This window comes from Staurois parvus, unplaced genomic scaffold (genome assembly GCF_062004578.1).
Source record: "Staurois parvus isolate SC_StPar_1 unplaced genomic scaffold, SC_StPar_1.0 ptg000001l, whole genome shotgun sequence".
In the NCBI taxonomy this organism is placed as follows: Eukaryota; Metazoa; Chordata; class Amphibia; order Anura; family Ranidae; genus Staurois; species Staurois parvus.
Genome location: NW_028317797.1, coordinates 4,316,722 through 4,330,007, shown reverse-complemented (window position 1 = coordinate 4,330,007; position 13,286 = coordinate 4,316,722). Strand labels below are relative to the sequence as shown.

The window sequence follows — 13,286 nt, the reverse complement described above, 5'->3', positions numbered from 1 at the left end:
CTAGTTTCATTCCGTTGACAAATAGGGGGAGATTTACTAAACCCGGAGGGTGCACAATTTTGTGCAGTTCTGCATAGAAGCCAATTGCCTTCTAATTTCAGCTTATTTAGTTAAGCTTTGCCAATAACACCTGGAAGCTGATTGGTTTCTATACAGAGCTGTACCAGATTTTGCACCCTCCAGTTTTCGTAAATAACCCTCATTGCGTTAGTGTAAAAATCTTCTTACCAAAATATCAATGCAGCTATCAGCTTATCTGCCCAATAATGAAGGGCTTTTTTTCTTCCATTTTCCTAAGAGATATTAGCGCAAAAATGTTGAGGCTACACACCGTCTGTAAAACTTCATAACCTAGCAATGGTTTATCCTGTGTTTGTATAAATAAATGTTTTTAAGAGATTTTATTTTATTTGGATTCACATGTATAATACTTTTTCTTTACACAACTTACTAGAAGTACCTGGTTCTTAGTGTTTGTAAATATTCAAAGGACAGACAATTATGAAAACCTTTTTTGTATTAGATCAGGATGTGCATAGCTGCTGTCATTGCTCAGTCTTCATCGGGCCCCATACAATTAAATATTGCTATATTTTACAAATAACCACAGTTTCTTTCTGTTGACAAATTGTGTCAATGTAAAAATCTCTTTACTACCAAAATATCAATGCAACAATCTGCTTATCTGCCCAATAATTAAGGTTTATTTCAGAATCTATGTATGAGTATTTTTCTTCTATTTTTTCCCAAGAGATATTAATGCAAAAATGTTGCATTAAGATGATCTTTGTGTAAATGCTTAAATCGTATATCAGCTTTCTTCATTCCTGTTTAACGCCATAAATATTTCAAGCGGTGATTTACTAGCGTGGAAGAGAAAGCAGACCCCGATGGTAGAGAGCTTTTTACGCACACACGCATCCATTCACGCTTGCACCCCTTGTCCAATTCCCTCATTAATTCATTTTCTCAACGGTAAAGAATTTGGTTCTGCAACAAAGCTAAAAGCTTTTTTGGCATGGGCAGCATGTGTACTGTCCAGTAATCATGTATAAGTGACATATTTACAACTTCTAATAAATCTCTCCATTTTGTCTTTTTTGTTCCATTAAGTTGAATGAGCAGATTGAATATATACGGCCTGCCTTTCGAGGTTCCTTGCCAAGAGAGAACATCAAAGCATATCGCCGACTTCAAATATGAAATATTATAAATTGGAATTAACTGATTCTATTTTTTTTTTAAACTTGTCATAGAGGAAAAAGTAATGGTTCTGAAAATTCTATATATTATACCAAAAAAATTTAGAGCCAAGCAAAATATGAAATTAGTGCATTATATGAGGTGACATAATCAGTTGTCGTCGGTTTTTTGTTTTTTTTTAATTAATTTTGCCTTTTCCTTACAGTTCAGCATTTAATGATCTTAATTGTTCTTCCATATTATATTGTCAGCACTGTTATTAAAATGTTCGTTTGGATTGGGTTTAGTAATGTCTTAACACTCAGCAGTAGTATGGCTGAGTGTATATTCACAGAGAATCTACATTTTTGACAGTTTTTCTTTTTATTAAGGATGCTGTAGGTTTTCTTTGGGGTATGACATAGTGCCTGATTTTGTTTAAATATAAAACTAGGGGAAATCTAAAATAATTGTTTAGAAAAAAGGTAAATATATGTCAAATATGTATTTTAAAGCCTGATAATGGGTAGTTAAAAAAAATAAATGGGCATGACCTCTTTCATCAATGATGGATCCATTTTTGTCAAGGGAATAGGCTAGGGCATGGTAATAATTTCCTTTCTCCATGGTCACACAATCTTCCTGGCTGCCTGATGGCCAGTTCCCCAAAGCCTCTTTTTCCCAGTTCCTGACTGGCCCTTTTGCTGCCCCTCCTGTTGAGGTCATTACATACGATGTAGTGCCAACAAGCAATAGATCCTTCATCTGTGGGGACGAGGGGAGGGGGTTCATTATTGTTTGATTTCCCTGAGTTAGGTTTTAACAGAAGTACATAAATATTTTTAACCTATTCATAGCTTAAAAAATATATATTTATGCTATGTCCTGACATTTGAAGCTAGTATTTGAGCAGCATTGAAGATAGCTTATGAGCATTAAAAAAAAATCTGAAGACCTGACAGTTAAGTGGGATATACACGATGAGAAAATTGGAAGAAAAATTCCGTACAAGGATTGATTGTTTGATTTTCATATAGTGTACATAACTTTTGACATCCGATTCAGACTTTCCAAGCGAAAATTTCGGAAGGGACAAACTCCTAAATGTTTCTCATACATGAACTGTACTATTTTATCTGAGTTTCGCTCCTATTGACCCATCAATATGATGGGCCGCCTTGCTGACCATTAGAAATGTGTTGGAGGCAAGGTGGGACAGGCAAGTGCTGTCACTACCTGGGATTGCTAATGCTTTGCATGATCAGAACAGCCTGGCATTTGGGAAGAGTGGGGGCATTGGCTGGTGTGTACAACTATAGGTGCCTGGACTTTATTCTTGTCAGCAGAATTTATGGATGACAGACGCTATCACGTCCGTTATTTTAAAATGGTAGAAAAACGTTTGATGTGTACAGTGTTTCAGTGAAATTAAGAATAATTGTTCTGAACTTTGATCTAAGCTTTGTTTTTTTGCATTTTAGAAAAGAATACAATGCTACATGAACAGAGTGAAAGAAATGGCAGATCGTAAGAAAGCTGCCAGACTTGACAAAGGAGCTGCACAGAGATTTATAAAACATGCTCTGTATGATCCTACTCCTGAGGAGGATTCTCCAGCCAAGAAAAAGTGCAAATCCAAATCAAAGAAAAAATGAGCATTTTTGTGTTTAGACATTCCTTTTTGTAAAAACTTTTTTTTTTTTTTTAAAACATGCTGCTTTTGTAAAAAAAAATGCATTTTATGGACTGATTAAAATGGTTTTCAGTTGTTGAATTTGGTTATGTTGTTACTTAACTGAATAGTGGAAACAGACACTTTAAAGAGCACTTAAAAGAATCAGTATATACAATTTTGGTTAGTGGCCTCACATCAAGTGGGCATAAGAAATATAGCAGCTGCTACTGGATTTTTAATTCTGTTCAGCTACTCTTTTGACTTGCACATTTCTGTCCCACAGCCTGGAAGATCGCAGTACAACTTGTGATCCAGCATTAGTTTTTTTCAGATATGCTCCCTGCTTATGGGACAGAGGTTACAGATTCTGATCTATTGATCAGTAAACAAGCTGAGGTGACGAGCTTAACTGCAGACCTTGGAAAAAAGGAGCACAGGGTCATGGGCAGCTAAGGCTCATCGATACACATAGGGAGCAAAGTTTGGGCCTTGTAATCTGATCCAGTAGAAGAGCTGCTGTAGCTAAAAAAAAGTTAATGCTGGTTCTAATAGAAATGTGTCAGAACACACAAGGCATTGCAGTTTGTTTGCATAGCTGCAGACTTGTCAGGGTGCCCATGTTGACTTGTGTCCACAGCAAAAAGCACCTACAATGGGCATATGAGCATCAGAACTGTACTACAAAACAAAGGACAAAGGTGCATTGGTCTGATGAATTCAAGAATGGTTTGTGGAACACAAGAACCAGTTCAAGGTCTTGACTTGGCCTTCAAATTCTCCAGATCTTAATCCAGCCGAGCATCTGTGGAATGTACTGGAAAAGCAAGTTCAATCCACGGAGGCCCCACCTTGCAAAAAATAAAGGATCTGCTACAGATGACTTGGTGCCAGATACCACAGCACACCTTCAGAGGTCTAGAGGAGTCCATGGCTCAATGGGTTATGGTGGGTGTCATAATGTTATGGCTGATTGCTGTATTTGAATTGCATTCGATATGCATGTGAAACATCTTTTTTACTAAGATTTACTTACATCTGTGGGGAAAAAGTGATTACTGCAAAACTGCCCCTATTTATGCACAGTGGACCCTTATAGTGTACAGTGTACTGCAGCATCTAAAATAGGCTATGAAGACTCATGTTCTAGTGCTGGAGCTGTGTGTTAAAAAAGTAAAGAAAAACGTTATGACCCCCATTGCAAACACCGGCAATTCAGTCATGTGGATGGGTATGTTCATGGAAAGGAGTCTGCCATACAGCCAACAGCTCACATGCCATTCAGCCTTTGGATACCCCAGTGCCCAGGAGAGAAGCTTTCATATATGCCAATGGCCTGGTTCCCTATGACATGATGTTCTGTGGCTATTTCCTACCTGGTGAGCTGGGTTTTGGAGTCATTTGGACCACCAAGTTGTTCACCCATGCATTTGGAAACAAAGTAGCACACTTCTAAACATACATTTAAAGCCCAACTTTCCTTTTTTAGTTCTGGCTAGCATTGGAAAGAGTTGAAATCTTTGTTGGGTTTTGATTGCCATGTGTCAATTGGGGAAATTTTCCCTCAATTCTTGTGCTTTGTTAAGCTGTCCACATATGGTTCAAATTTTGAGCCTTGGGTGATGCTGCTGACATCTCCTGGCTCAGCATACTTCAAATGGGAAATCGAAGGGGCCTGGTAGGAAAAGGTCATCCAGTCACTGTAACCAATCAAACACGGTCATTGTGCAGGTATCCCGACAGCCACAGGTGCCGACTGTCCAGCAGGAGATTCGCTAAACAGCAGAGATGGGGGGAATCTGGATTTCTCTCATGCAGCCCTGTATGGCACTTGACAACCGCACTATAGCCGAATGACGGCTACAGCGCGGTTATCCAGTCCTGGCAGGGCGTCATATGATGTCCTCCCAGAACGTGCAATCTCTGTGATCGCTGTGTCCTACGGCTGATCACGTGGTGTGGTAAAAGGCGCTGTCACAGCATGAGGAAAGTATTGCCGATAACTGGCAATTGTGAGAGGATGGATTGGCACCAATCAGGGCAAAGATGATCAGCGCCACCCACTTGTGCCCATCAGTGCCTAGTAGTGCCCCCCCGTCAGTCATTGACACCCATCAGTGCCCATCATTGTTGCAGATCAGTGCAGCCTCATGAACGCACATCAGTGAAGGAGAAAAAGTTACCTATTTGCAAAATTTTATAATAGAAACAAAGAAAAACATTTTTTGTTTTCCAGTTATTTTGCTCTTTTTTGTTTTATAGTGCAAAAACTAAAATACCCAGCTGCGATTAAATACCCCCAAAAGAAAGCTCTATTTGTGTGAAAAAAAAAAAGATAAAAATGTCATATTGGTAAAGTGTTGCATGACCGCACAACTGTCATTCAAAATGCAAAAACGCTGAAAGCTGAAAATTAGCCTGGGCAAGAAAGGGGTAAAAGTGCCTGGTAGACAAGTGGTTAAAGTCACTTAGTGCCTTAACTGTGTTGAATCAGCCACAGAACCTGTGTAATTAACGTGTTTAGTTTTAAACCGATGAGGTGGCAAACCTAGTGGACAAGCAGGTACGATTTCCTGTCAATGCTGAGGTGCGGGGATCACAGGTCTGTTGGTTTTACAACCGAAGCTTGCAGGAGTCCACAGAGGCACTGGAATATAGAAGTAGTGCATGGAGACAGGATCACTAAGAGTAACAATGCAAAGAGACAAATCGGAATCCCTAGGAGTAGGCAGAAGTGCATGGGGATGCTGAGCTGAAAATTGGCCTGGGCACGAAGGGGGTTTAAGTGCCCGGTAGCCAAGTGGTTAATTACCTTAAAGTGAACCTAAACCATATCCTATTTTTACAAGAATAATCCAGACTTATCCACTACCACTAATGGCCCTGTAATCTGTTTTTTCATGAAAGCATTTTTTACTGTTTTCCTGCCTCCTTCAGACATCCTCCATGAGCTCCCAAACTTCTCCCCCCCCACTTCCATTTGTTTGGAACAAGCAGTGCACGTTAGTTGCAGTTACATGTACTGCTCTATGCACACTACAAATCCCATAGTCACTAATCCATCTTGGTTGCGAGCAGGAGATGTTGGCGCTACGTTTCGACATACACAAGGATCATGAAGAATGAACCTAGCCACCCTCTAAAAGGGAGTCAGATCACAGCAGCAAAAAGAATTTGAAGGTTTAACCACTTTACAACCGCACTATAGCCGAATGATGGCTACAGCACGGTTGTCCAGTTTGGGATGGCGCCATATGACGTCCTCCTAGAATGCGTGCCCCCAGTGGCTCACACCCGGCGCTGTCCGTGATCACATGATGAGGGATCAGGCCAATCACAGGGGCCTTTTACCATGCGATCAGCTGTGTCCAATGACACAGCAGATCACGGAGTAAATACAGTCGCTGGTTATCGGCAGCACTTTCCTCACAGAGAACATCTGCACTGATGATCAGTGCCCAGCAGTGCTACCCTGCAGTTGTGCCCATCAGTGCTCAGCAATGCTGCCCATCATTGCTGCAGCATCATCCGTGCCTCCTCATCAGTGCTGCCTGTGCCTGCCACCCCATCAGTGCTGCCTATCACTGCAACCTCATCAATGCACATCAGTGAAGGAGAAAAATTACCTGTTTGTAAAATTTTATAATAGAACCAAAAACGTTTTTTTTACTTTTTGCACTTTTTTGTTTATAGTTCAAAAAATAAAATGCCCAGTGGCGATTAAATACCACCAAAAGAAAGCTCTATTTGTGTGAAAAATAGAAATGTCATATAGGTACAATATTGCATTACTGCTCAACTGTCATTCAAAGTCTTGAGAGCGCTGAAAGCTGAAAATTGCACGAAGGGAGTATAAGTGCCTGGTAGGCAAGTGGATAAAAGAGGCTGAAAGCAATAGAAGGTTCTTTTTGGGTTAAGTATACATACTTGAGCCTGGGTTCACACTTGTGCGGTGCGGGAAACTAAATGTAGTTCGGATAGGAATTGCACTGCATACCTATTCAAATCACATGTGATTCTTTGCAGTGTGATTTGAGCCCATTCATTTTGTTTGGGCTCAAATTGCACAGCACCCACAGGGAAAAGGTGCAGGCATTTTTTTTTTTTTCACACACATGAGTTCGGATTCAGGCAATTGCACTGCATTTTGCGACCTGTTTTTGGTTGTCCTTAACCACTTCCCTGCTGCCCTATAGCAGATATACAGCTACAAGGCAGTCCCGGCGCGCACGAGCCCTAACTGCGGCACCAATCGCGGCTGTCAATCACCGGGTCCCGGCCGGTGATTACATTGGATTTCTGATGGGGAGGATGGCTGCTTTGTGTACTAACAGTCCTCCCTGTCGGCTTGGGCACACTGCTCTGGATGGCTGTGTACAGCACAGCCATCCAGAGTAGTGTGCTTACAGTTAAGCACCAACACACTGTCCCCCAGTAAAACACTCCCAGCACACAGTTAACCTTTTGATTGCCCCTCATGTTAACCCCTTCCTACCTAGTGCCATTAGTACAGTGTAAGCGCTCTTTTTTTTTTTTTTTTTTAGCACTGATCATTGTATTGGTGTCACTGGGGATGTAAGTGACACCAAGTCAGTTCCCCCCAGTGTGAGAATGTCCGCTGCAGTCCCGTTATAAGTTGCTGATCGCTGCCATTATTAGTAAAAACAAAACAAAAAAAATTCCAGTATCTATACCGCCATTTGTAAATGCTATAACTTTCACGTAGACCAATTACTTTACACGTATTGGGATTTTATTTTTTAGCAAAGATGTAGCAGAATACATTTTGGCATAACTTTATGACCAAATTTGATTTTTTTAATTTTTTTACTGGACATGTTTAACAGCAAAAAGTCAAAAATATTGTTTTTTCCTCAAAATTGTCTTATTGTTTTATAGTGCAAAAAAATAAAAAGCGCACAGGCGATCAAATACCCCTTAAAGAAAGCTCAATTTGTGGGGAAAAAAGGACGCAAATTTCAGTTGGGTGCAGCGTTGCATGACTGTGGAAATTGTCAGGTAAAGTAATGCAGCACCGTAATGCAAGAAAATGGCCTGGTCAGGAAGGGGGGGGGGGGGGGGGGTAAATCCTCAGGAGGGCAAGTGGTTTATTTAACTTTGACATCCCAATTTCAATGTGGTGCTGGAAACGTACAGGATGCATGTCCCGCACTGCATATAAGTGAACTGAGGCTGAATAAAAATTTTTTTAACATAGAGTTTAGTGGCATTTCAACACCCATCACTTGTGCAGAGAGAAAATCTCATTGATGCAGACACATTTGGCAGTAAAAGGCTAATAGGACCTCTAATGTTTCCCTGTTCTATTCAGAGCTAACAAAAAGTGTCTGCTGGAGCTGGACACTCAACGTTCAAGATACACTGCTCAAAAAAATTGAAGAAACACTTTGAAAACACATCAGATCTCAATGGGGAAAAATCTCATGCTGGATATATATATTGACATGGACTGGGTAATGTGTTAGAAACATAAGGATACCCCATTGTTTGATGGAAATAAAAATTATCAATCTACAGAGGACTGAATTCAAAGACACCCCGAAAATCAAAGTGAAAAAATGATGCAGCAGGCTAGTCCATTTTGCTGAACTTTCATCGCAGCAACTCAAAATGGTACTCAGTAGTTTGTATGGCCCCCACATGCTTGTATGCATGCCTGACAACGTTGGGGCATGCTCCTAATGAGACTACGGACAGTGTCCTGGGGTATTTCCTCCCAGATCTGGACCAGGGCATCACTGAGCTCCTGGACAGTCTGAGGTGCAACCTGGCAGCGTCGGATGGACTGAAACATGATATCCCAGAGGTGTTCCACTGGATTTAGGTCAGGCAAGCGTGGGGGCCATTCAATGGTATCAATTCCTTCATCCTCCAGGAACTAAAATATAAGAAAACACTGGCCTATCCTGAAGCAAGATAGTGCATTGGGATGTATTATACCAAATCAGCCCAAGGGTATATACAGAAAGGCACCAAATCTTAGAAATCAATTGGTGCATAATGTGATTGACCCTCCCAAACGAAATAAAATGTTTAAAGATTTGAAAGGTTTTTTAGGTGCCAGAAATGCTTACCATGTAGAGCTAGCCAGAATTATAAGAAAAAAACAACACAGTTTCAATCTTCTGTAACAAATAAGGAATATAATAGATAATAGACACGTCCATAACTTGTTCCAGCTCATATCTAACATATATCATTGAATGGCGGTGTCGGCTCCAGTATGTAGGGAGGACCACCAGGAAATGATCTATGAGAATTAGGGAGCATATTGCTAACATCAGAAAGGGATTTAAAAAGCATAGCCTCTCTAGACATTTCAGGGAAGTTCACAAGCGAGACCCTAGAGGATTTACTTTTTATGGTATAGATCAGATTGAACCGCATTGGAGGGATAATAATATGAAAATGCAGATTTGCCAAAATGAGATTAAATGGATTTACCTTTTGCAGTCGATGACCCCAAAGGGACTGAATATAGATCTTAATTGTTTTATATCAAACTACTTACCTTGGATATTCCATATTTTCTCCCTAGAGGATTTACTTTTTATGATATAGATCGGATTGAACCGCATTGGAGGGATAATAATAGGAAAATGCAGATTTGCCAAAATGAGATTAAATGGATTTACCTTTTGCAGTCGATGACCCCAAAGGGACTAGATATAGATCTTAATTGTTTTATATCAAACTACTTACCTTGGATGTTCCATATTTTCTCAGGTTGGACATTATTTTCCCCTCTTGTCCATACTTTCATCCATCATTGTATATGTATTTATATTTTTATGGTTATTGCGCAGTTAATATACACCAGCCACCTAAGTGAAACCAAAACAATGGCCGATTGCAGGTGAATCATGTTACCTTGGGGCGATGTTGTCCCATGGTGCTTAGTCTGACATGGCTACTGGAAGGATTCTGAGTTGGCTGCAATACACATTTTTTTCATATTTATGTAATGGCTGCCATGTTACCTTTGTGCGCATAAGGAGGGAGGTAACGCAGGATGGCACTGTTTATCTTTTGTCAATGAGTATTTCTTGCCCGTATGGTGTTTACTATTTATGTATCAGCCTCCTATGTAATGGCTGACAGCCGGTACATCATGTGTACTTGGAGTGGTGTTGCTCCATGGTGCATTGTCCGCTTATGGTCACTGGGGGGGATCCTCAGCAGAGCGTAGTTAGATAGGACTTCAATGTCATGGTGGCCAGAACAAGTAGGTTGCAAAATTAGGTTGCTAGGTTACCTTTGCATATATAAGGAGGGAGGTGAGGCAAGATGGCAGCACTCCTAATGACATCATGATGATGAAATACGTTGGGCGGGGCTAAGTTATGTCACTTCCAGTTCTGGAACATGGCTGTGGAACGCATGGCATTCAGTTTTTAAAGGCGCTTTTATGTTTTCTACATTATAAGTGTGTTTTTGGCTAATTTTTTTTAAATAAAATTTTTTACACTATAAAAGTTTCACTTTCTCTTTGGCATATTTTCTTATGGTCCGGTACAAGTACAAAGCTCTGGTATATACCTTCATGGTCTGGTATATGGAAGATCAGTGAGCCTGAAATCGGAGGAACTACCCAGTTTACATGTTGCTGAGTGGAGAGCTAACTAAAGTGTGTTGGACCCACTGGAAACAGGGGTCTACCTCTGCAGTGAGTGCGGCGAAAAAGGGGGAGCACGTGTGGAAGCACTCATCCTTTGTTTATTCACAGTGCACTGAAGCATAAGTAATATGATTATGGACTTTATTTGATGCACGGACTATTTAGTTATTGCACATTGTATTTTGGTCATTTGTAGCTGTGTGCGGTATTTCTCTCTTTTGTTGGGGTAGGTGTATTATTATTTGTTTTGAACATGAACTTTATTTGCACGTTTTGTTATTTGATGCACGGTCCATTGTATACTGTTTATATTATTAGTTATTGGCATTGTTGCACAGCATCTCTCTTTTTAGGGGGTAAGGTGAACTATAGCACCACACACAATTTGTATTTCTAGTTTCATTGCACATTGTATATTTGCTTTCATATATGGTATTCCCTTTGGGGGAGGTTTACTTGGCATTGCATTCAGGTGCGCCAGCCATAGGGAGGAAAACTTTGTTTATTTACCCCTTTTCACTTAGTTGAGGTTTTTGTTTTGGGTTTTTTTTTTGTTGGTTTCCACCTACTCACCTTGTCCACTCACATCACGTTAGAGTGTCCTGTAGGACTCCCTACAAGTGCCTTCTCCTACATCTTACCCATATCATATTCAGATTAGTAGGAAGAAGGTGTCTTGTAGTACCACATGGTTTTTGTGATCTAGGGAACACAACCCATCCTACAGTGTATTGCAGGTTTACACACACTTCTGTGAGGTGTCAGTACCACTTAATTATTTTAGGAACAGCACTATACCCTTATATTCATTTTTACACATTCTAGTTAGAGAGTGACAGGTGTTAGTAGTAGTCTCTACCGTTGCACAGTACCATTTATATACATCCTCCAGGAACTGCCTGCATACTCTTGCCACATGAGGCCGGGCATTGTCGTGTACCAGGAGGAACCCAGGACCCACTGCACCAGTGTAGGGTCTGTCAATGGGTCCAAGGATTTCATCATACCTAATGGCAGTCAAGGTGCCATTGTCTAGCCTGTAGAGGTCTGTGCGTCCCTCCATGGATATGCCTCCCCAGACCATCACTCACCCACCCCCAAAACAGTCATGTTGAATGATTTTACAGGCAGCATAACGTTCTCCACAGCTTCTCCAGACCCTTTCACGTCTCTCACATGCTCAGGACGAACCTGCTCTCATCTGTGAAAAGCACAGGGCGCCAGTGGCGGACCTGCCAATTCTGGTGTTCAATGGCAAATGCCAATGAGCTCTATGGTGTCAGGCAGTCAGCTGAGGGCCTACTAGAGGTCGTCGGGCCCTCAGGCCACCCTCATGAAGTCTGTTTCTGATTGGTCAGAGACATTCACACCAGTGGCCTGCTGAAGGTCATGTTGTAGAGCTCTAGAAGTGCTCATCCTGTTTCTCCTTGCACAAAGGAACAGATTTCGGTCCTGCTGATGGGTTAAGCACCTTCTACGGCCCTGTCCAGCTCTCCTTTGGCAATGGCACGTATTGAAGTGCCATCCTGGAGGAGATGGACTTCCTGTGCAACCTCTGTGTAGGGTCCAGGTATCGCCTCATGCTATCAGTAGTGACATTGATCCTAGCCAAATGCAAAACTAGTGCAAAAAAGTCAGAAAAGAGGTGTAGGGGAAAAAAATGTCAGTGGCCTTCACCTGTAAAACCATTCCTGTTTTGGGGATTGTCGCATTGTTGCCCACCTATTGCATCTATTGTTCATTTCATTAACACCAAAGCGGCTGAAACAGATTAACAACCCCCTCTACTACTTAACTGACCAGGAGCAACACATTTGTTTGCACTTATTGAGCATATATAGCAAAATACATTCAGTGGTATATGCAACACTCCAAAAGGGAGCAATTACATTTCAAGTGGTTCTAAAGGCTCAAAGTTTATACCTTCATACATTCTATGCATTAAGGTAAAAAACCTTCTCTGTGCAGCATCCCCCAGCCCCTCCTATTACTCACCTAACCGCCCTCTCGATGCAGCGATGTACACTGGAGTCTCGTCTATCTCGAAACTCTGTCTCCTCATTGGCTCCCAGTGCTGTCAATCACAGCCAGTAAGGCAATGAGAAGAGAGAGGGGCAGGGCCGAGCCACGGCTCCGTGTGTGAATGGATACACGGAGCATTGGGTGCCTTCATAGCAGGCTGCTTGCTGTGGGGGCACCGGACAGGAAGGAGGGGGCAGCTCCCCAGAAGAAGCCACAATGGATGGTGGCGGAACACCTAGGGTGGAGTATATTCCGGTCCAAAGCAAATGCCGGGAGTTTTCTCTGTGAAATGCTGATAATGACTCTAGTGACTCGTAATAATTTGAGTGCATTTATTGGCGGTTATACTTTTGTATCTTTAATGAATACTGCTACACTATCGGAAGCATCCTTTCTTCCATGTTGAGTTTTATAGATATGATGGCCAATTTTGGCTGGAGTTACAGTTTTCTGGTAATTTTCACTTAATTCACAACATATATATTTAAAGTGGTATTATTTATATATCATTTATCACTAGACTTAGTGGGCAAATTACACCGCTCAAACCGATCCCCAGGAGCCAGAGAGGAATAGGATGTAGTGGGATGGCCTCGGCCGTCACTCTGGCCATGCCCTCTGATGCATTTTGCTCCACCCATAGAGGGCTTGGTCACACTGCTAAGTTTCTGGAGTTACTTGGGTCACTGTTCCCATCTTCTTTTCTCTGCCGGCGAGGTGACTTTTTGTCTGCTGTCAGCCTTGCGCGGCGCCAGAAGCATATCCATAGTG

At 41.5% G+C, this 13,286-nt stretch overlaps 1 protein-coding gene across 1 annotated transcript in view; it reads left to right on the top strand.

Moving 5' to 3' along the window:
- The window catches only part of C1D (C1D nuclear receptor corepressor), a 72,958-nt gene extending 70,002 nt beyond the window's left edge, over window positions 1–2,956 (top strand). The window contains exon 5 of the mRNA XM_089678786.1: window positions 2,664–2,956. Coding sequence (XP_089534912.1) covers window positions 2,664–2,837 — 174 coding nt within the window. The 3' untranslated portion in view covers window positions 2,838–2,956. The remainder of the gene's footprint in view (window positions 1–2,663) is intronic.
- Window positions 2,957–13,286: the final 10,330 nt, after the last annotated feature.